The sequence below is a fragment of the Notechis scutatus genome, chromosome 2 (genome assembly GCF_049901735.1).
Source record: "Notechis scutatus isolate UNSWTSFEM ecotype Mainland chromosome 2, rNotScu1.2, whole genome shotgun sequence".
In the NCBI taxonomy this organism is placed as follows: domain Eukaryota; kingdom Metazoa; phylum Chordata; class Lepidosauria; order Squamata; family Elapidae; genus Notechis; species Notechis scutatus.
In genome coordinates this window covers 173770461-173795272 of record NC_142010.1, presented here as the reverse complement: position 1 = coordinate 173795272, position 24812 = coordinate 173770461, and the positions used below count along the sequence as shown (strand labels likewise).

The 24812-nt window shown below is 38.4% G+C and overlaps 1 protein-coding gene across 1 annotated transcript in view; it reads right to left on the bottom strand.

Moving 5' to 3' along the window:
• Positions 1–24812, bottom strand: part of CPLX1 (complexin 1) — a 170586-nt gene that overhangs the window by 54565 nt on the left and 91209 nt on the right. Inside the window, exon 3 of the mRNA XM_087957415.1 lies at positions 13615–13790. Coding sequence (XP_087813541.1) covers positions 13615–13790 — 176 coding nt within the window. The remainder of the gene's footprint in view (positions 1–13614; positions 13791–24812) is intronic.

The window sequence follows — 24812 nt, the reverse complement described above, 5'->3', positions numbered from 1 at the left end:
AACAAGTTGAAAAACAATGTATAGCAACGGGGATGATCAAGCATTAAGATCAAAAAGTTGCAAATCTCTCTTAATAAAGTCATGACCTGAAAATGTCTTAATTCCTAATATGGTTTTCTTTAGAAAAAAAAGTTCCTGTAAGTATTTATTTTCCCAATGTTTTCACTAAGAAAAATACATTACTAGTCCTTATCTATGACCTGCATCACAGTTCTTAACTAATTCAGATTCATATTGCACAGACTTTTACCATGAGCATTCAAACAGAACAAGACAGGTTTTTCCCAGAGATACTGAACTGTTTCTTAGTCATTCTGATACTTTTGCTCATACTTTGAGGATTTAAAAAAAATGCTGGAAGAAGGAAATGGCAATTATTGGCAAAAATACTGTATAATGTTGCTAAGAAAGCAATACAGATAGATACTATGTGTGATGACCCGGGGCATGGCACAAAGGCAACACACTCAAATAAGCAAGAAGAGTCCCTTTATTATCTCCAACTTTGCCCCCAATGTTACCTTTGGCTGGAGAAAAACTCTCCCAGGAACAGTCTTTAAGTGGAGGAAATTCAGTCCGAAAACAAAGTACATACAAACTGTAACTAAAAATCCAAACAAACCACGCTGCAGAAATTAACTTGACAGGGCAGGAGAAGAATTTGCAGACTTGACAGCCCAGCAAAACACACACAGTTGGGAAGATGTCAGGAACACAGATAAGCCTCTATGATACCAGATAATTTATGATTTGCTCCCAACAACTTGCAGTGCACAGCTTCCCTTTTAAAACACTGTGTTCCCAGCTGCAGCTAATGAAGGGAATCAGGGCCCTTTCCTCCTCCGTAAGCCATGCAACTCACATTGCTCCCTTCTCCATTCCTTCCTGCATGCCCTAGGATGAAGAGGGGTGGGCCTGGGTCTTCCTCCAAATTCCCTCTCCCTTGCTCTACCTCTCCCCTGCTCTGCCCAGCTGGACTGTGCCCTTCCCCAGTTTCTTCCACAGCCAATGGAGCCACACTCCCACTCCCTGTCAGCTGCTCGGCCTCCCCCTCCGAATCAGATTCTGACAGGGGCATGAAACTATGTGGCAAAAACTCTTTTAAATCCAAAGAGACATATTTCTACCACTTGCATTACATAGAAGTCCGATTATGCTATCCCAGTGGTATACTATGGCTCAACACTAAAACAGTTCAGCATTTACGCAACTTTGAGTGAAGAAGGTCTTTGACACTTAAGTAAAATCTCTAACATAGAAATCCATGTAGCACTCATACAGGCCTGATGTCATAGATCAGTGAATCAAGATCTGGTCAGTAGTATTATATAGAATTTCCATTTATGGGTAGTTTTAGCACCCATTATAAAAGGAGGGAAGAAAAGAGAAAGGAAAAGTCAGATTTTATACTGGGTGCAGCACACGGACACTTGTGGCATGACTGTCAGTTGCCACCTTAAGCTTCCTGTGTTTCACTGTTATGTTGTGCCAGACTGCCAAGAACTGTGGAAGACAGGATGAGGAGGGTGATGCTTGGGAAATCAAAAGTAGAGACTTGTGCCCCCTTGAGATGCAGCCTCAAGGTCATCCAGCTGGAAGAAGGAGGGAGTTTCATACCAAGCTCTTCCACCCTTCCCCATAATCAGAGATGCCAATGTTTCTGGTTATAGCTAGAGAACTATGTATGTGAGTATACACAAGAGATCAACTGCAAATAGAGGGGAAATCAATACTTATTTAATTTATATTCCGTCCATCTCACTAGCAAGAGTGACTCTGATTATCCATTGTGTCTTTGGAATTTCCCTCCAGTTTGCCGCTAAATGTGCTGGGACACCACTTTTCTCCTTGAAAAGATGGATGCATGTATCACCAAAGAAAAACTTCTGGGCATGGAGCAGAGAGAGCTATGATGGGATTAAATATTCACTGGAATAGAACACATTGCCTGGCTGCAGAGAAAAAAAAAATCACTGAGCAACTTATATAACACAAAGTACTTGTTTTTCCTGTTATAGTTTCAAGTATATGCTATTCGTTCTTTTTTTATGGATATATAGCATTTATTATTTAAACCTCTCTTAGTTCATAATAGATGTTATGTAAAAAGAACGAAGAGAGAGTAGTGACAGGAATCAAAATACCAGTTCTTAAAGGTATCTATGAATTCCCCCCAAAGAGACTTTGTGATTAATCTACTAACTTTATTACACTGTTCTATTGATTAAGATTCTAATTTAAGCAAAAATTACTCAGAGAAATACAATTCTATATTCCTCTATGGGGTTTAGAGCATTCATCTCAGTAATGATGAGAAGGAAATCTCTCCCGTATTAAGTTTTGCATAATTTAGCTTTGTAGGAAGGTAGAAGCTATTGATCAATATAGAGAAAGGCTGACATTCTTAACCAAATGCCTTTGATGGGCCCATATTCTTGTTAAAGAATGCATCTAAATATTCATGTACACCTATGAAGTGATTGTTATATGCTGTAAATAAGCAGTGAACACTAAGTGCAAAGTGGTGGGTTAAATAAGGCTATCTACAAAAGGCCCTATATATCTAAAACAATCTGAAAAATATTTACGTTTTCCATGAATATGCCTCCTGATAAAAGAATGGTCGGTACAATGGGCCAGAACCATTGTGATATTCAGTTAGCATGGCTAATCTGTATGACTCTTTCAATTGACTAACGTCCACTGTGGTTGATAAGCAAGGAACCTGGCTGTTAAGTGAATCTGGCTTCCCCATTGACCTTGTCAGAAGGTCGCAAAAGGGGATCACATGACTCCAGGATGCTCTGATGGTCATAAGTATGAACCAGTTGCCAAGCACCTGAATTTTGATCACACTATCATAGGGATGCTGCAAATGTTGTAATTGTGAAAAATGGTCCTAAGTCTTTTTTTTCAGTGTCATTGTAAGTTTGAATGGTCACTAAGTGAACTGTCATAAGTTGAGGGCTATCTGTAGTCCTCCTTTTAGAAAACTGTAGGCATTTTGTCTTTGTGATCCCATTTCTTCCTGCTTAGGGTCATATTTCCCAGTTTATGGAGAGTATCTCAATAAAGAGAGAAACCAGAGGCTTTCAATTTGCCTAACTCCAGTTTGTAATACGACTTCAGCAATAGAGTGGTCAATGTCTGGAATACTCTACCCGACTCTGTAGTTTCTTCCCCAAACCCCAAAAACTTTAACCTTAGACTGTCTACTATTGACCTCACCCTTTCCTAAGAGGTCTGTAGGGGGCGTGCATAAGCGCACCAACGTGCCTACCGTCCCTGTCCTATTGTTTCTCTTATTCTTTATTTTTCTTATATGTAACCATTTCATGTATTCACAACTATGTATACATTTATACTTATTGTCTTGTAAACAATTGGCAAATCAAATAAATCAAATAAATAAATAAATAAATAAATTAGGAAAGAATAGTCCACATTTTATTTCTGCTTCGATTATAGCAATGACTGCTATTTTTCCAGGTGTATTGTTCATTAGAAGTTTGATGCCAACTTTTTCTTTTCTCTCTCTCTTTCTCTTCTTTTTTTTATGAGGAGGAAAACTGAATCTTGCATATCTTTGTAGTTATCTGTCTATTGTGTGACTGTAGTTGTAACTCATTCACGCCTGGAAGTCTTCTGATGTTGCAGTTGCCATGCTACGGACATGCATGTGTGAACCAATTCAACAGCTTCAGAGATGAAGGGCTTTAGCAGTCAACACCACTGCTCTGCAGTTCATTTCAGCTGAATATAATGGGTTATTAAACATTCCTTCCCATTACACACTCTGAGAACCAATTGAATTGACACTTATTAGGAGTAGAGGAAATGTTCCAACTACTGTAAGTCTACTCTAGTCGAAATGAATCACAAGAGGAGCCAATTTATAAATGCTTTATTGAGTAGACATTATAATGTCAATGTGCAAAAAAGATAAACCAAGCCAGCTGAGGTCCTTGGAATAAATTACAATGAAATTACTTTCTCCGAGGGGGGAAATCAAGTTGCTTCACAGCTGCAGCATTTAATATTGATGTAATCACTCGGTCTTACCTGAAATATACAAGGATATTGAGAATCATACGGTCTACAACAGTGTTTGTCAACCTTGGCTTCTTGAAGGTATGTGGACTTCAACTCCCAGAATTCTGGGAGTGGCTGGCTGGGAAATTTTGGGAGTTGAAGTCCATACACCTTCAAGAGGCCACTGAGAAACACTGGTCTATAAGATGGCAGCCCCACAACACTGAAGAAGTGACTCTTATTAGGAAGAAAAGCTGAAATAATCCTCTCGGTGTTCTTTTCTGAAAACATTAATGCTTACGTTTCTAAGGATTGCTGAAATATTTAAATATTTAATTAACCACCTTTAATTGTAATTGGTAACCAGTGCAGGATAGTGATGTGTCTGCTTTTATTATCCAATAGTTAGTATATGATAGCCAACATGCCATATCCTTTATTATTTGGCAATATGTAAAAGATACCATGCAACAGTGCATATTATTTGACAAGAGTTGTAAGAAATATGTGATGATATTTTACAGCTGACATAGTATTTGACATTGAATGCTTGACACCTTCCAAAGTCAGATGTGTCAGTCGGTCTGTTACACTACAGATATTATTTGATACTCAAGAATTTAATTTTCAAGTTCACATCTGAAATATGAATTGTAAAATGTCTATTGTTGGAATTATTAATAGAGTTGCTTTGTTTTGCAGGTGTTAACATTCAGAATCTCCCCCAATTTAGGTCCTCCAACGAACAAAGGAAGACTCCAAGTACTAAATAAGCAGGTTTTCCTTTGTTTCAGGACAATTGGCATGACTCATATTTTCCTGAGATTCAGCTCTTGAAAATGACAATAGGAAGTTTTCTGAGCTTCAGATAATGTCTTTGATATTTATGTGACTTCTTTCAATTATTTTTAAATTGTGGAAGGAAGGAAGGGAGGGAGGAAAGGAAGGAAGGGAGGAAATCAGTCTATGCAGTATACAAAACATCAGAACCAAATAAAAAAAAAACAGGTAGGAATCAAACAGAAGTAGAGTTTAAAAATATGTAAAGTGTAAAGAAACTTGGAGATAAATGGTTATTAGAAGCTGGAATTATTTCACTATATAGTAATCTTATATGTTGTTGAGTTTTAATCTTGAAGTAAATTCACAACTTCCTGAATTTAAAAAAAAAATCCCCTTTTGTTGCTTAAAATAATTCAGTGCCTTCTTCAGATGATCTTTAGCTGTCTTTTTATTCTGTTCCTAACTGTGCCATTTTCTGTAGGATATATTGATCAACACTTTAGGAAAATCCCAAAAATCTGATGAAAAGACCATGGATACTGAAATTAACTCTAAGTTATTTTTTTCCCTATTTTTCCACATTTTTGAGTTGACATTTGTTTTAAGCTAAATTTAATTTTAAATCCATTAGAATCCGAGATAATATATTTTTATGATTTTTACTTAATTGTTAAATTATCTCTACCATTGTGATTCTATTTGTGCCCTGGTAGCACTTAAGCAGAGCCATTCTAAGAAAGTTTTTTTAAAAAAAACCCTTCAATGTTAAAATTTAAAAATATAATAATTGATATACATTTTTTAAAAGCCGCTGCTTTTATTATTATTATTTAGTACATTTACAGTATATGACCCCCAACTCAAGTATATGATTCAGGATGGCTAACAATATTTAAAAAGTTTATATATAATAGGAAACATAGAGCAGCTCAGAAAAGAATTTTAAAGAATTGTCAGTCCAACTTTCAACATATCCAAGAGAAGGCTTTATGGACCACCAATAGGGTCAGGGCCAATCAGAGGTGATATTCAGCAGGTTCTGACCAGTTCTGGAAAACAGGTAGCGGAAATTTTGAGTAGTTCAGAGAACCGGCAAATACAACCTCTGACTGGCCTCGCCCCCATCTCTTCTCTGCCTCCCAAGTCCCAGCTGATCGGCTGGGTCTTCTTTTGTTGCCCTGCACAGGAGAACGGAGCTTGGAAGCAGGTTAGTGGGGTGGGGAGGGAATGGGATTTTGCAGTATCCTTCCCCTGCCACGCCCACCAAGCCACGCCACGCCCACAGAACCAGTAGTAAAAAAATTGAATCCCACCACTGGGGCCAATCTAACATCTGGAAGAAGGATATTGTCAGCTTCCTAGCAGATAGGACTTAGAGCATTCTCCTGCCAGATCTAATAATCATGGGTAATTGATTAAACACAACTGCATGTAAATTGGGTTTGATCTGTTGTGTATCTCATTTGCTGATACCCAAAAAGTATTGTGTGTTGTTTTCACCAACTGAGCTATTTTTATGGTAATTATATAACAAGGAATTTTGAAAAAAATAATCTCAGCCTATTGCATCCCACCAAGAAGCAATTAGAGCCATGCCTTCATGCACACCTATAGATTGCAAATAACTTGCTCTGTGACTTTCATTAGCATAGCTTGTATTTCCTACGTGATGCTGGGATCCTGTCAGGTTTAAGTCATATTCTTTCTTATTTTGCTCCTAATACCATATTAAGCATTTCTGGAATTTCTTCTCAGTAATATTGAACTAAAATAACATTTATGCCACAGTTGTCTTTCTATTATTTATATTATTTTCTCCTTCTCAATTCAGGCTAATTTAGCTTTTGGGATTTTATATAGATTATTTATTAGCTGACAGGACCCAAATAATCAATTATTTATTGCAATATTTTACCTTTTGCAATTACCACCTGATGTTCTGTTATATTCTCCATTGCAGTGGACTGCCAATTATATCTACTAGAATATAGGAGTTGACATTCACTATTTTTATTATGTTATTATACCTTTCCCATATGTAACATTTTTGTTCTGCTCTAAAGTAATAATGAAGATATATTGTATATATACACAAGAAGTAAACATAGAAAAGCTATATTAATCACCCAAAATTAAACCTGATGCTAGATCATGTACCTCAGGTCACAAATTTATTGCAAAATTATATCTTAAAATTATAGAAAACAATAATATCAGACAACAAGATTTCTCAGCAATACTTGATGAAAGTAAAGAATAGGTTAGAGTTGATAAATCTAGTGCCTGAAAAACTCTGGACTGAAATTTATGCCATCATAACACAAATAGAGAATTCTATAATACAAAAAACAAAAATGAGCAATATGATTATCTGTTGGTATGTTGAAAATAGATGAATAAAGGTGAAGAGCAAAAGGCAAGAGAGAGAGGAAAAATTGCCAAATTAAAATAGAATTCCAGAGAAAATCAAAACGATACAAGTAGTTATATCTAAATAATTACTGCAGAGAAACTGTGGAAAGAAGTATGCAGAAGCTGGGACCTTGCATCATATTTTTAAAAAATATTCATATTTTAAGAAAAAGCCCTCTAAGATTATGTCACAGACAATGCCAATCTAATGCAACAGTAATGCAGAGTAGAAGTTGATATTAAAGCTCAAAAATTCACAAGGATGCAAAAATGGCCATGAAACATATGCTTCATTGGAGAAAAAATGATGATATATCTAGGCAAAATATTAATGTGCAAAGACATCACACACTGAAAACAAAGGGGCATATTGTCTGGTTTCCCCAGTTGTCAAATATTGCTATAAAAGCTGAGTGAGGAAAAGTTGAATGATGCCTTTGACTGATAGTGCTGAGAATTATTTTGAGAATACCATGGACTGTAAAAATAACAGATTATTCAGATTCAAAGATAACAGATTAAGAAGCACTAATTGAGAAGCTAAAGCACTCATACAGGCCTGATGACATAGATCAGTGTTTGTATAGAATTTCCACTTATTGGTAGTTTTAGCACCCAGTATAAAGGGAGGGAAGAAAAGAGAAAGGAAAAGTCAGATTTAAACTGCATCACACAGACACTTGTGGCATGACTGTCAGTTGCCATCTTATGCTTCCTGTGCTTCAGTGTTATATGGTGCCAGCCTGCCATGAACTGTGAGAGACAGGATGAGGAGGGCGATGTTTGGGAAATCAAAAGTAGAGACTGTACCCCCTTGAGGGTACAGCCTCAAGGTCACCCAGATGGAAGAAGGAGGGAATTGCATATCAAGCTACACTTGGACTGATTGCTATGAAAACATCTTGCATGCCCTTGATTGGTTTCAATGGGATGGAGAGTGGGGAGTGGAGGAGTAGAACTTAGGGGATTTAGCATGCAGTTCTCAGTTCTGGCTATTCGATGCTGCAATACACTTGATCTCTAATAAAACTACACCTTTCGGAACAAATGGAGCCAAGTATTTTTTTATTTAGACGTTTAAATTGTGACCAGTCTAACAGTTAGCCAGAATTCCATTTTTATACATTTAACATATTTTTGCACTATAAGACACTCCAGACTATAAGACTCACCTAGCTTTTGGGGAGGAAAACAAGAAAAAAAAATCTGCTTGTGCCTCCCAGCAATCTGCCTCTTGCAGCAAACAGCAGACAGCCTGATCAGCTTCAGCACTGCCTGATTTAGCACGGGCAGCTGATTGGCGGTTGGATCAGCCTCCTGGAATACCGCCGATCAGTTGTTCCAGTGTGTGGGGATTGCCACCTATTGCCGCCTCCACGCACCCCATTTTGGCCTCCACGCATCCCATTTTTGGCCCATTCCAGGCAGTGGAAATCACTGCTGCTGCCTATTGCTGCCAATCTCCACCACCACCACTGTTTGGTGGTGATATGCAGCGGTTGCAGCAATCCCCACCGCCTGGAATGGGCCAAAGATGGAACACGTAAAGGCCAAAAATGAGAGATGCGGAGGCCGAAAATGGGGCATGCATAGGTGGCAATAGGTGGCGGCAATCGCCGCAGCCCAGAACAGCTGATCAGCGGTATTTCGGGAGGTCGATCCAACTGCCAATGAGCTGCTCATGCTAAATCAGGCTGTGCTGAAGCTGACCAGGCTGTTTGCTGTTTGCTGCAAGAGACAGATTGCTGGGAGGCAAAAGCAGTTTTTTTTTTCCCCTTGTTTTCCTCCCCAAAAGCTAGGTGAGTCTTATGGTCTGGAGCGTCAGTTACATTATCTTTCCTCCACCTTTCCCCACAACTAAAGATGCCAGTGTTTCTGGTTATAGTTCGCTGTATATTTGTATGTATACATGCATGTGTATGTGTATCTGCATGTGCATGTGCATAAGAGACCATCTGCAAATAGAGAGGAAATCAATCCACTAACATCTCAGACATATAATATGAGAATAAGCATAGTTAGAACATATTCTAATGCTTGGAAAAATCAACAACAGTAAAAAAAAAAGGGAGGTTGATAAAAACAAGATGGCTAGATACTATCACTGATGACACACAATTAGGACTTTTCAAGAACTCAGAGAAAGTGTTACTGATGAAAATGTTCTGGTGAAATGGTGTCCATCAGGTCATGAAGAATGAGAAGCACACAACTTTTTCAGGAAAGGACCAGGATCAGAGGTGGTATTCAGCAGGTTCTGACCAGTTCTGGAAAACCGGTAGTGGAAATTTTGAGTAGTTCGGAGAACTGGCAAATACCACCTCTGACTGGATATTTTACAGTATCCTTCCCCTGCCATGCTCACCAAGCCATGTCTACAGAACCAGTAGTAAAAAAATTTGAATCCCACCACTGACCAGGATATGTCTATGTTCAACAGGGGTGGAACCAATGAATAAGTTTTGTTAAGGCCCTATGGTGGTCTACAAAACCCAGGTGCTGGATCATTGGCTTTTAGCATTTACTTAATTTGTAGCTTCCTGCAAAGAATGTCCCAAAACCTATGTGTTTCTCATTTTATTAGGTTGCATCCTTTATGAGCTATTGTACTCTCTGCAAGTAGCAATCTAAATACTAAATACCTCCAAATATGACCTACTATCTCCTGTTCAGTAAGCACATTGAACTGGTTTCTTACTACAACAAACTTACTACTACAACTACAACATTCCAGTTTTAGCATCTCCTCTGAGCAAGCCATCTAGGTCAAGCAGACCCTAGCTCTTACCTTACTTTGAGAAATTTAGAGAAGTGCTTTGCAAAATATTCCACAGATCTGAGATATCAGAAAGAAGTATTGGGAAGGAAAGTAATGATCCTGGAAAGTACAGGAAGTAGGGCTTGGTCCTACTCTTCCAATTTCATTACCTGAGGCATAGGATTCATTTCATGAATTGATTGAATCTGCTCGCCATCTTTTTTCAGATCATTTCCACTTTTGCAAAGAGATCTATATGTGGGTACCAGTTTGTGTGCTGCTTAAACATTAATATCCTGCTACGGCTATGGTATCATCTCTATTAGAACCCTCCAGCGTGGCTCCTAGTGGCACATATACCAAGCCACAGTAGAATTAAAGGATGTGGCACCCTGTGAAACCCTCTTTCCTTTCCCTAGAAATAGATAGAAGGCATAGTATTTAAACTTGTATTTGATGGGACATTGTAGAAAAAGATATATTAAGCCTCTGATTATTGCCTTGCTTGAGAAATATGATATGTCCACAATTATACTGTGTTGTTTTGAATGAATTTATAGTAACTATATTGAAAATGGATGCAATACCCAATGTTGTAAATAAAAATGTTTCTTAAAGATTATAGTTCTTTATTTCTACATCTCCATATACGGATAAAAATGCCAAAACCCAATCTAACATCTGGCTGACTGTGTGAAAGAAACCACAATAAAAATTTAACAAAATTTCCATTTGTCAAACGCAAAAGGCCACACTGCTTGGATTCGCACACATTACATGATGACATCTTAGGTTTTTGGGAAGAACTTAAGGACATACCTGCTAAAGAACTGGCAGGTATGACTTCAAAGTGTTGTGAATAATAATAATAATTTATTAAATATACATGCCATTCAACTACTCTGGAATACAAATATTTGGGAAACTTTATTGCTACTTATAAAGCTCCTAATTATTTTCCTCACTGAAAATGGTTTGCTGGTGGCAAAACTTGAGGCTCCTTATTTATGCCAGCCCTTAGCAATGAACCGTGCTGAAAAGCATCTCATTGGCAACATATTAATAATTAAAAGGAAATTCTGCTAGGGAGTTCAGTGCAGTCACTTGGGATGCAAACAAAATTTTCGACAGTATTGTAGACTAACTTAGAGGCAAACTTTCCTCTTGTTTGGAGCTTTTGGCCTTCAGATATGACCAGAATAAAATTTTGCCTACAGGCAGCTGCAGGAATACTTTCAGAAGCAGGAGGGGAAAAAACCAGAATTTTCAGACAATATTTTTTTATGAATTGGCTTTCTTGGGGATCTCAAGAAAACCCACCCACCCTCATTTCATTCTTTCCTTTTCTGCCTACCACTACTCTCTCTCAGGTACACACATTTTCTTGTAAAACATGATTCCTTTCTTTAGCACCAGTGCTCCATCAGAGATTGCATTGGCAACACCCTTGCTGTAATTTAGGAAAGTCCCAAAGAGTTGGCTATTTCAGACCAGTTCAGGGATATTTATTTTACTTTAAATTTACATTTTTGGGACTGACCACATACCAATCACTCTGGGCAGCTTAGTAGGATTAAAAACTGCCATGGTACCTTTCCAGCCAATCTGGGTGTGGTCCAAGTTCCTTCATTTCAACAGTGTCTTCTATCAGAACCTAAGAAACGTGCCTCTTTGGTCACTCTGCCTGGTTTCTGCAATGAGATCTGGATGGCTCCCACCCTGTTGGCATTTTGAAGGGCCACAAACATCTGCTATTCTTCCAGGCTTTAGGCTACAGTTGTTAGTGATCCCATTGCTGGATTTTAGATGTTGTTGTTCCTTCCTTCCATGTCTCATAATACACAAAAGAATATAATAAGAAAAAAACAAACAAGCAAACAAAACAGGAAAGAAGGTTTAAACCCACAAATGAAGTCATATAAAGGACTGATAACATGGTGGCTCATCACCCTTAAAATATACACATTTTATTATAGGAAGTGAGATTCCTTGATATGATGGAGGTAAGAATTATTATGCTTTTGTACTATGGTAACACGTATCATGTTTTAATTTTATTTCATGTTTTTATTGCACTGGAGTATGTATGTGTTGTTTACAGCTCTCTGCAACTGAAGCAGATTAGAAGCCAAAATAAATAAATAGCATCTATAATTTTATTCAATCTTTGGAATGATCTTATACCTCAAGCCACAACTTGATTGTTTCCAATTCACTATTGTTTATTTAATCTCTTTCCAACTTATTACTCTCTAGTTTTCTTGGACCAAAAGTCCCATCACTCCAGCCTTTTATAGCTTAACCTCTTTTTTACGGTGTTTATTTTTCAGACCAAAATTAAGAAAAGCCCCTCTCTCAATAGATAGATAGACAGACAGATGATAGATGATAGATAGATAGATAGATAGATGATAGATGATAGATAATATATATAGTCTCTCTCTTTCTATCTATCTATCATCTATCTATCTATCTATCTATCTATCTATCTATCTATCTATCTATCTATCTATCTATCTATCTATCTCTACATCTACCTACCTATCTACCTTCAAGTACAAACGTCAATTTAATTTGTCTCAATTTAATTAATACTAATGAGATTCAGAGGGAGTTAGAGGTTCAGAGCCAAGAAGTTGATTAGGGAATTCTGGAATTCCCAGGAAAATATTTTTATTGAAATTGTACACAATGGAGAGTCTAAAACAATTTCACATCATGACAAGCGCACCTCACAAAACTGGCATGACCCTGAAAAGAAGTCAACTCGGAAGCCAGACACCTATAAATAAATAATCCATCTATCAAACATTTCTAAGCATAGGGCTTTGAATCCAGAAAGATAGAAAGTATTCAGATAACATTTGGGGCATTCTTATGTAAGTCTCAAATACCCTTTTCTTCCCAGATAGTTCTTACTGAGAATGCAAAACCCAGATTGGTGAGAATTTTATGTAGGTTGAAATACTTTCCCTTTTTCCTGTTTAATGCTTCAATATATACAGTAGTTTGTGAATCTCAGCATTGCCAGGGCTGAGAGAAAGACTTGCTTCATGCCTTAAGCTGGACTAGAATTCATGACCTCTGATTATTATCAATTGTTACAATCCCCAAGGAGTTCTAAGTAAAGCTTTTCTGCAAAAGTTTATCTGGTGCAAAATGTGCTATGAAGTTATTTTATATCAAGGGGTGATGACATTGCTTTGGCTACATGTTCCTGAGAATGTTTCCAAGATTTTTCTTTTTGTCTTCCCCTAAAGCAGCGGTTTCCAACTTTAAGATGGCCTTGCAGACTTCAACTCCCAGAATTCCGCAGCCAATATGGCTCACTGAGTAGTTCTGGAGTTGAAATACACAAGTCTTAAAGGTTGGAGACCCCTGTCCTAGAATAAGACTGCACTTTTTTTTTCTGGACACCTTTCTGGATCAAGATCAGGTCATGATATCTCTAAATAGGTGAGAACTTTGAGAGGCCATCTGCACATGCTTTGTGTACCTTCATCTCTGCTCCCCTAGGTTCAAGTGCACTCTCCAACATTTGGGGGGAAATGCAGGACTCTGATAAGAGCTTTTTCTAATGAATGCATTTTATTAGCAAGTTTTTAATGACTTGGAGAAGTGACTCTTACCTTGTCCCGAATCCCTTGCCTCACAGCCTCCCGTTCAGCCTCCATCTTGGCATATTTCGCTTTCCTTTCTTCTTCCTGCTGTCGGAGCGCTTCTTGTCGTTCTTCTTCTTTCTTGGCAGCATCAGGATCCTTCTCCTCCTCTCCTCCCAACATCTTCCCCATGTCTTTGGTAGCCCCTAGTAAAAAAGCAGAAGGCCAAACTTGTTGGTTTGTTATATTGTTCTTGGATTTGACTCTTTCATGGAAAAAAGGTAAACTATTGGTTTGGAGTAGCATATAAGCTCCAAGAACCTACATAACAGGTTGTGCAACAATTTGTGCAGACCTTGGTGTGTACATGTATCAGTCTCCTGCGGGAGCTGCATTGGTTGCTGATTTGCTTCCAGGTGCAATTCAAGGTGCTAGTTGTCACCTTTAAAGCACTTCATGGCTTGGGACCAAGTTACCTGAGGGACCGTCTCTTGCTGGTCACATCTACCCAACTTACCAGAGTGGGGAGGCAAGGAATGTTGCAGGGCCCATTCCCTAGGGAGATACACCTGGTGGGACTCAAAAGAAGGGCCTTTTCTGTGATGGCTCCCTCTCTCTGGAACATTATTCCCCCAGAGATTAGATTGTCTCCCACTCTTCTGGAAGACTCTGAAGACCTGGTTCTGCCAGCAGGCCTGGGAAACCCAGAGTGAGATGGAGCCCATTAAATGGCTCACGTGATGTGTTGTTGCTGGGGTGGGGGATGCGGGTTATTTTAGTTTATTATTTTATTATATATGATTCTCTCTTTTATTAGTTTTGTTGTTTTTATGTGATTTTTTTTTATTCTTGTAAGCCGCCTTGAGTCGCCATATGCGAATAGGCGGCAATATAATTATCATAAAACAAACAAATAAATAAACAAACAGATAGATAGATAAATAAATAAATAAACAAACCTGCTTCCTATTGTCTGTACCAAAAAACAACAACAACACCTTGGGAACTGAGCTGGGATGAGAGAGAGGAAATGGCCCAAAGTCACCCAGTTGGCTTCCATGCTAAAGGAAGTGCTAGAATTCAGTCTCTTGGTTTCTAGGCCAGCCACGGAACGACTACTTATTAACAAGGCTTTTTTATTTTTTTTGGCTTACTGAGAGATGCAGCATCACCGTAATCCAGAGAAATGTTCCCAAATAAAAATCACAACTACTGGAGACTGTGCATTGCATTTGTTGGTTTTGTTTTCACAATTTTGGCAACTACCCTAATCATTTGAGCCTGGTGGCGTACAAATATTACTAAACACAGGACACTATTCCAAAGGCCTGGGATGCTACCAAGAACAAGCACTTCTGAGGCCCTGTTAAATGACACCATAAAGGACTAAAGCATGCCCACCTTATCTGAACTAGTGTAACTCAGGTGAACGGTGAAGCATTCAGAACTGCTACTTTCTGGACCAGCTTCAGCTTCCAGGTAGTCTTTAAGGACCACCATATAGAGCACATTACAATGCAATTTACTGGTAGTATGGAAAGACATCTTAAATCAAACATTTTGATTTCCCCTGGATGTCTTTGTTAGATAAATGAAGCCACAGCAGCTTGAATTCTGGTTAGTTTATCCATAGTTAGAACTCCCCTGGTTGTAATAAGGAACTTGGGGGAACTGAATTCAGGCATACAGTATCAGAAGGAAATATACCATTCTTGCTTCTTAAAGCTGATTTATAGGCTATTATTAGGACCCAACATAAGCTTAGTTGGAATGCATATGAAGGTTTAGGCAAGGCTGAAATTTTGTTTCATTTTTAAAATTGAAGATGTCATCCAGTGCAATTAAAAGAAGTGGGATTGTTTGAGTCAGTTCAAGGATCCATGTAATCTAGCATCAGTTCCACTTGCCCTATGGAGCCACACAAACAGATATGATGGCAATTATCTTTCATTGTCTGTTTACAGCATCTAACATTTGTAATAAACTACAAACAAAGAGGCATGGTTATACATTGTTGACACACAATTCCTTTCCTTTCCTTTCCTTTCCTTTCCTTTCCTTTCCTTTCCTTTCCCTTCCCTTCCCTTGCCTTCCTCCTTCTGTGTCTGTTTTTCTGTACTTTTCTGTCTTTCTTATCTCTCTGTTTCCCTCTCTCACTCCTTAAGCTAATGTGCACCACTGTATCTTTTTTATAGATATCTAGAAGTTAATTATTTCTCTAAAGCAGGCAGAATTATTTTTATTAAAGAAAATATCCTTGACATTTCAATAATCATTACATGACAGGTTTTGTTTTTTTTCTAAAAGGGAGATAATTATGGTTGAACAGCTTATTTTATCTGAACCTTAATTGAAGGTCAATAGGACTTATTAAAAGAGTGAGTCAATTCAGAATGGGATGGGGAAGTTTACGGCTGTGTTTTCAAGGATGAATAATTATTCCCTCCTTTAAAAATCAGATTTCTTCCCCACTCTCCTATTCAATTGTGTAGAAGGGTATCTGGACAGATAAGCATTAGAGAACGACTTGTTTATATTTATGACAAGACCAGTTCTTCCAAGGACCATGATAAATGGTGGAAGCATAGATGGAGAGAGGCAGTGAATCCTGTTTCCTGTTTCACTGCCTTTAGGGATGCCTTGCCCCCCCCCATCCACTACTGTCACACATTCAGTATTCAGTTTAGCAATATTTGTGTCTGCTACCCAGCTTGCTCTCTAACTGTGGAAAACTCTGGTGCTACTGAATGTTTTCTTCCAGCAGAAGTCCACTTCTCCCAAATGCAGTACTGAGGGAGAGACAGTGCTGGAAATGCTGGCAAACATGACCACTGAAAAGTTTATTTTGGAGTCCAGGGTGTATTGTGTTGAGTAAATGCTGACAAATGGAGAAGAAGATAAAGACTTGAAACATATGCTTTAATGAACTGTGCCACCATCCTTTCCTTTTTTTCTCCTCCAACGCAACAGTTCAGCCTTGTAGAACCCCAGGATAATGTTCAGATAACAAATTGCAAAAACCCAGAGTTATCTCTGTCCATTTGTGACCATATTTATTCCATTGGGGGTCAGGTGGTTTTGCCACCCAACTCAAGCAATATAAATTGAGCAGAATCTTTTAAGAAAGCATCCATAGTTAGATATACAGTTTGCTTAGAAGATCGGGAGGCCATTTTGCTTTATGAAATGGAAGAATATTCCCACAATCATTTAATTACTTGAGAGCTATGGTATTCTGTTTAAGACCTCTGACAGCCAAGTATTATCAAGATATATGGGGATTGCTTACAGAATACACAGCCATCTTTAGCTGTGACATCTGGACTTTACACATGTTAGTACATCAAAGATGCTAAATTGGAAAAACCTTCCAGGTACATACATATTTTTTTAAATATATGAGTAATTTTTATTGAGAATTTTTCCATGGGTAAAAGACAAATCTAAAGAAAAATGGGAGGGAAGGAGAAGGGAGAGAATACAAAATGAAAGTACAAAAAGTGAAGGAAGCTAAGAAAACTAAAGAAACAAAAATCAGAAATTGTGTTCTGAATATCTGGCTTTGAGTCCATCTGTGAAACAAACATTTGTTCCTGACTCCCCATTCTTTCCCTTTATTCATGTTGGCATTATTTTTTTTACTTGTTTTACCATAAATAAACATAGATCAAAACATATCACAACAGGTGTGTGATTTAATTGATAGAAACAACTTTCATTGTAGAACATGCAATCTGTTTTTCAAATTGTTTTATTCTACTTTCAGAAATGCATTTTCTCTCTGATTTCAGATAATTCTTTTCCTCCATAATATGTTTCAGAGAGAGTTCTCACTTTCTTTAAAACATATTTTATTTTATTACAAATTTGAAAAAAATAAAATGCAAAAAATCCCCTAAAGACTATATCTATCTATCTATCTATCTATCTATCTATCTATCTATCTGTCTGTCTGTCTGTCTGTCTGTCTGTCTGTCTGTCTGCCTGCTATCAACAAACAAGCTATAAACAAAACATAGTTAATAACAAGCAAAATAGAAAAAGGGAAAATATAAACAATCTTAACAATTGCACCTACAATATTACATCTTAAAGAATAAATTAACCTTTCAAATTTAAAAAAATATCCACTGTAAAGTATCATGAAATCTGTGCCAACCAGAAACCTATTGTGTCATTTTTTTTAATTAGGAGAAAAAATATTCTTTTTGGAAAGTAAAATAAATGACCAGAAATCCCTCCTCCCCATAAACCCACACAAATTATTTATAGGTATCTTGGTCTGTTTTGGCAAAAATCTATATTAATATTCTGTAAGAAAATTTAAACTATGGAATGCCAAATACTTATTCAAGTAATATAAAAATGCTTTCAAATGCCATTATGTGTTTGAACAACTAACATTATATTATCACGAGGTACCATGCAGACTGATTAAAATATTGGTCTGAGAACAGAATGGATTCAGGTCTAAAATCCCACTGGGGCATTAGCTCTCCTTTAGCTCAGACTACCTTTTATTAGGGGAGGGAAGGATGGAGAGAGACTGACCCACACTACTGAGTTCTTGGTGGAAAATAAATATACATTTAGCAAACAAAAATGTTTTGTGGGGTCTTTGGTGCTCTCTGACTTGGTAATACAATTAATTACCAAACTAGGTAACGTCATCAGTGCTAGAAGAGAATGGTACTTGCTCTTATTTTTATATACAAGTGGCTCACCCTGTCAGTGTTGGTGCTCATAGAGTATCAAGGACCCCACAGTTCAACCCTTGAGCTACAAATATTCTCTTCTATCAGTGTTTGATGAATGTTCAACAAATGTGTAAATTTGGGCCAATATTTACTACTTTATTTTAGCTCCAATGGAATGAGCATGCAAGCTCATTATGAAGCTCACCATGATTTTATGTGTCCTTCCTCTTTTAATTGCCCTCCCTTCCCTACACTCTCTTAGAAAGTTTTATAAACCCCTTCGGTAAATTTCCTGATGTGTCAATCACAGGAGAAGCCTTTATTTTGATAAAAGTTTGAATGAAGCACCCCTTCAAAGCTGATTCAAAACATAAAGTCCTCCCGTTTCAATAATAATAATAATAATAATAATAATAATAATAATAATAATAATAATAATAATAATAATAATAATAATAATAATAATAACAACAACAACAATAATAATAATGAGAAGAGACCCAATTGCTTGGCTTCATTCTTTTTTTACAGACCTTCTACAATTTCTACTGATGTTTAAACCTATCCTGGAAGTGGTTTCTGTAGAATTCTATCCAAATCTCTATAAAAAATGAAAATTTAACTCTTCCACTCCCTATCCCTAAAGTGAAAAATATATATAAAATATCAGACCAAGTCTTCCTGGTGATCTTTTTATTTCCCTTCTAATGACCTTTGAAAAATGTGGGGAAATGGGCTTTCTTTTTGGAGGAAACCTCTTCCTTTTTTGACTATATTAATGTTTGGAAATGAATGTGGTTTTCTTCCCACAGCCCTGTTGTTTCAATCCCCATCTTTAATTTTAAACACAGACACAGACACACACACATGCACCAAGTTGCACTGTCATCCTGTGGTTATTTTGCCACTAAATTTTGCTGGTACGTTCTTGAGATGATGTGTAGGTACAGGTGATCACAGGCTAGCCATCTCCTGCATGGAATATAATTGGCAGATCTCAGTGGCTGCGTTTGAACACCACTTGAAGCCAGAATGACAACAAAAAAAGCCATTTTGTGACTTACAGCCAAGTATGAACCCAATCTCACTAGACATGTAATCCTCAATGGAACTGTATCTACATGGAGGGAAGTATGCAGTGGGGTACCCCAGGGCTCTGTTTTAGGCCCAGTACTCTTCAACATATTCATCGATGATGAAAGGATAGATGGAGAACTCATCAAATTTGCAGATGGCACCAAGCTAGCAGGAACAGTCAACACTCCAGAAGATAGGTTTAAGATACAGAAAGATCTTGACAGACTTGAACATTGGGCATTATCTAACAAAATGAAATTCAATGGTGAAAAAAGTAAGGTTCTACATTTAGGCAAGAAAAACAAAATGCACAGGTACAGTATATGTGGTACCTTGCTCAATAGTGGTGACTGTGAGAGGGATCTTGTAGACAATCACTTAAACATGAGCCAGTAGTGTGCAGCAGCTGCCAAAAAAGCCAACACAGTCCTAGGCTCCATAAAGATCACGTGAAGTGCTAATATCACTTTATAATGCCTTGGTTAAGGCCACACTTGGAATACTGCATCCAATTTTGGTCGCCACGATGTAAAACAGATGTCGAGACTTTAGAAAGAATACGAGAAGAAAGATGATTAGGGGACTGGAGGCTAAAACGTATAAAGAATGGTTGCTTGAGCTGGATATGTCAAGTCTAATGAAAAGAAGGACTAGGGGAAGTTTTAAAGAAAAGATTGGACAATCATTTGTCTGAAGTGGTGTAGGGTTTCCTGTCTAAGCAGGGGGTTGGACTAGAAGACCTCTGAGGTTCCTTTCAACTTTGTTATTCTATTCTATTACAGCAATCTCTGTTATCAACTCATACCCTGCAAAAGGCCTGGACTCACTGAAAGCATGAAGAATGGGTTCTGAAATCATAAAATAGTTGTTGTATTGCAAAACAAGCATCCAGGATGCAGAAGATTGAAGATTCCTTCCCAGAGTGTCTTCTTTGGTTAACAAGTATAAGCCCACCACAACTTCTGGCAAAGAAAACCATAATAAGCACATAGGGAAGAGCGATTTTAATGATGCTCCCTCTGTGATTCTAATTTTCCTTCAGCTAAAGCAAGGGAGCATTCCAAAATAAAACTCCTTCTGCCTTCAAAACTCTGGCACCATTGTGCTGTTTGCATAGCCTGAGCGGGAATCACTCAACATGAAATGTTAACCTGTTGCTAATGAGACGTTAGTGCTTAATCTCAATGACAGCAAAACAGAGAGAGGAAGGGGGGGGAAAAACAACCCTGATTGAATATTTGCCATAGAACCTAACTGGAGAATGAATAGGCTAACAGGGTTTAGTCATTCCAGGAGATCAAAGTAACTTTCCTTGGGTTTCTGGTGTTAACTAATATGAGTTTGACAAGGAACAGAGTGGTGGGAATCATAGGCTTTTGACAGTTACTATTAGCACAATAGTTTTGGGAAGTTTATCTTCTCTTTCTGTGCAATCACTGGATTTCTTATTTTGAGCAAAGTTCTACAAGCCTACTACATCATGAGGACAGACGAAAAAGAAGAATACTTTAAGGTATAGGTAAAGGAGCATGGCCTCTTCATTGTGTATTGCCTCTAAGTCTTCCAAACTGCTTTCAAAAAGAATAGTGCTCCACTCAAGCCAGGGTAAATAACTCTTTCTCCTGCCTTTCCCTCTTATAATCCTTTCATTTATAGTGATAGAAGCAAACTCAGGCTAGTTAATATTTAATAACTTGCAATGGAAGTTTTCAGCTGACTGAATCAAAACTCATCAAAGAGCAGTGCTTGTTCAGCACTTCCCATCTGCCAGTGAAGATAGAGTCATTCCCCACCTCCAAATTTCAGGTGGGGAAGCAGGCAGTGTGAAAGGAAGAAAGCAAAGGGAGTCTGAAAATATAAGCACCAAAGTTTGCACAAAGTCAGGAATCTCCAAAGGGATATTTCAGTGAAGTGAAGATTCAATGAAATTACCCTGTTGTAGCCAAGAATTTTATCAGGTGGCTTCAAAGCAATTTGTAGACAAGCTGAAGAAACTGATTAAGGATATATTGCTTTGGAGGAAATCTACATGGTCGGTCACTAAGAGTTGGTACTGACCAGTGGTGGGATTCAATTTTTTTTACTACCGGTTCTGTGGCATGGTGTGGCTTGGTGGGTGTGGCTTGGTGGGCATGGCAGGGGAAGGATACTGCAAAATCCCCATTTTCCCCCCCACTCCTGGGGGAAGGTTACGGCAAAATCCCCATTCTCTCCCCACCCCACTAACCTGCTTTCCATCTCCGTTCTCCTGTGCAAGGCAACAAAAGAAGACCCAGCCGATCAGCTGGGACTCGGGAGGCAGAGAATAGATGGGGGCAGGGCCAGTCAAAGGCGGTATTTGCCGGTTTTCCAGGTGCTGAATACCACCTCTGGTACTGACTTGATTGCACATAATCAATCAATCAATGCGCTGTTTGCAGTATGAGTTAGGTGACTTTTTTGCTGCTTCTGTGGTTCTCACAGACAAACTACAAAGTTACAATAGCTTTTTCCATTATGAGATATATGGCCTCTGGACATACTGTGAGAAATCAGTTTCACTGCCTCCACAAACTCTGTCTGCCCTTCAAAGCAATTTTGGGGTGCAAAACGAATATTGGTTTAGGATTCATTTACATTCTTAAGTCTCAATTTCTTTAATGTATCCAACATGCACTTAACATATAGTGTCTCCTGGACAATTTGAGTGTCAAATTTCTGTCCTGATCTTGTTGTTCTGATTTGGAAGTTTATTCCAACTGCCAATACTCTGAAAAATCAGATGACTTTTATCTCACTTGTATTTATATATTATAGAATCAACTCAAGCTGGCCAGTATACCTAAAACTGCTCCCTCCTTTTTTGTCCATAACAAGAAACCTGTAGCGGGGGGATTGGGCTGAAAGAGAGTGATTGGCTCAAAGTTAACTAGCCAGCTTCTGTATCAAAAGGGAAGACTAGAGCTCAGAATCTCCTAGTTCCTAGGCCAACACTTTAACCACTACACCAAACTCAGTCTTTTATATGTTCCCCCATTGCACACACTTCATCTCCTTTACAGAATTCATTTATCCCACTGGTATGCAGCCTTTCAGCAGACTGCACATTTCTTTTTGAAAACAAAGTCCTAAGACTTTTATAAAAAGTCTTCATGTAACCAACCACAAGGAATCTGGATACAGAAGGGATCCAGACCATACAAAGAAACTTTAGTGTAGGAGAATAAAAGGGAACATAATCAGTGGTGGGATTCAAAAAATTTTTTTACTACCAGTTCTGTGGGCATGGCTTGGTTGGCATGCCGTGGCTTAGTGGGCATGGAAAGAGAAGGATACTGTAAAATCTCCATTCCCTCCCCATTCCTGGGGGAAGGATACTGCAAAATCCCCATTCTCTCCCCACCCCACTAACCTGCTTTCCAGCTCCGTTCTCCTGTGCAGGGCAACAAAAGAAGACCCAGCTGATCAGCTGGGACTTAGGAGGCAGAGAATAGATGGGGCAGGGCCAATCAGAGGTGTTATTTGCTGGTTCTCCAAACTACTCAACATTTCCCCTACCGGTTCTCCAGAACTGGTCAGAACCTGCTGAATGCCACCTCTGAACATAATAAACTTAGCTTGCCATATATATGATCAATTAAATCCACCCCTATTTCTTCACACATTTATTTCAGAACTGGTTTTTAATGGCACTTTTCAGGCAGCATAGCTCTCCAGCATATCTCTGGGAAAGCAAGAACACTTCATAGCCACACACACCCCACATAACTCAGCTTGAGGGGTAGAACTGATTGAATGTGAATTTAATGGATATTCCATTTAAACTATGTCTGAGGCACAAGAAGAGTCTGCATTTCAATGTCAAACTCTGCTGTGTCCCAAATGAAATTACACAATGGCAACTGGCTGGAAAATTTAAAAGAAAACGGACTCCCATAAAAATAATTCTAAAATGTGAACTTGCCTGCAGTGCTCCATAACTAAGTTGACATGGAGACAGAGGCCAAAGAGGAGTCAAACAGTGTTTGAAGAAGTAAAGAAAATGAGGACATCTTAAAAATATGGATACATTAAGCTAGCATTCACGCTTGGGTTATGTACCTGTGAGTACCAGATAACAAGTGTTTCTCCCTGCCAAATCCTTTGCTCTCAGGATTGTTTCCAACACCTGCTCCTTTTGTCTAGACATGGATAGGAACGTTGAATTGCTCGCTGAAGCCACTTATAGCAGACATTTTGGTAAATGCATGCTGACATTCTGTATTGGTTTCAGATGGGCTAATGCCATCTAGAAAGAGGTCTAACGGAGGGTTCGCCTCCCTCAATATTATTTACATAAACAAAGATTGCTGCAACCAGAGGGGCAAATGATTTTTACTTCACATATCCATTAATAGCATCGCTACTGTTTAGACCTAATTTTCATTTACACAAATGTAATTTAAAATGAAAATGCGCGATGTTGTTAGGAATTAGGCTGATATAGCAGGAAGTACTCAGACTAGCAAGAGCCACCAAAATCCCATCTGCTTCCATTAACCTGGAAAGGTAAGGAGCATGATGGCTCGTGCGGTTAGGATGCTGGGATGGAGGCTAGCAAGCCCCCGTTTGAGACCTGAGTGCTGCCATGGGGCTGGGTTGAGCTCCTGTCCTTCGCTCCAGTTCCTGCCGAGGCGATGCGAGGAGCCCCAAGTGGGTGTCCCACAGGCAAGGGTAATGTCACCAGCTAATCCTTTCAAGCCCAAAAGTGCCTTCGTGCTTCTAACATATGTGTGATACAAACCTGCAAAGGTGGGAAGAAAACACCTAAGTTTAAACCCTGACATATAGAGAGGTTCTTATTTCTGGGAGTTGCAGAAGGTGTTATAGCTTCTACAACTCCCAGACATATAGCTGTTCTCTTCTTGTCTGCAATAAAGAAGCTGCACTACCTGAACTGTCTCCAAAATCTATTGCCAACTGAGACAATGACACAGAAAGAAAATTTGAGAGCCCAGAAATATGGGGAAGCTACAACCTCTGGCTGAAACATTAGAGTCCTTATATTTCAACAAAGAAAATGACAAAGGACCATGGTACAAGAGATATCCAACCAGGTTAGATTTTCAGCATAGATATCCGTCATGGGGTGATTGTGTGATTTCATAACAAACTATGCTATTAATTGAGCCATCACATCTTATTTCAAATTCTTTTTTTTTTTTTTATAAAAATCACTGTCTTACAGTAGATTTCTCCACAGGCCCAGCCTTCCCTGGGCATTCTTTCTTTTCTGCAGCTTCCTACAAGGTCTGACGCATCCTTCTGCATCCTCTGCTGCCTGTCCTATTCCTCTCTAGGATGTTATTAGCAATAGTAGCAATAGTAATAGCAATTTATATACAGCCCTTTTCAAAGCGGTTTACAGAGTCACTATATTGCCCCCAACAATTTTGGTCCTCATTTTACCCACCTCGGAAGGATGGAAGGCTGAGT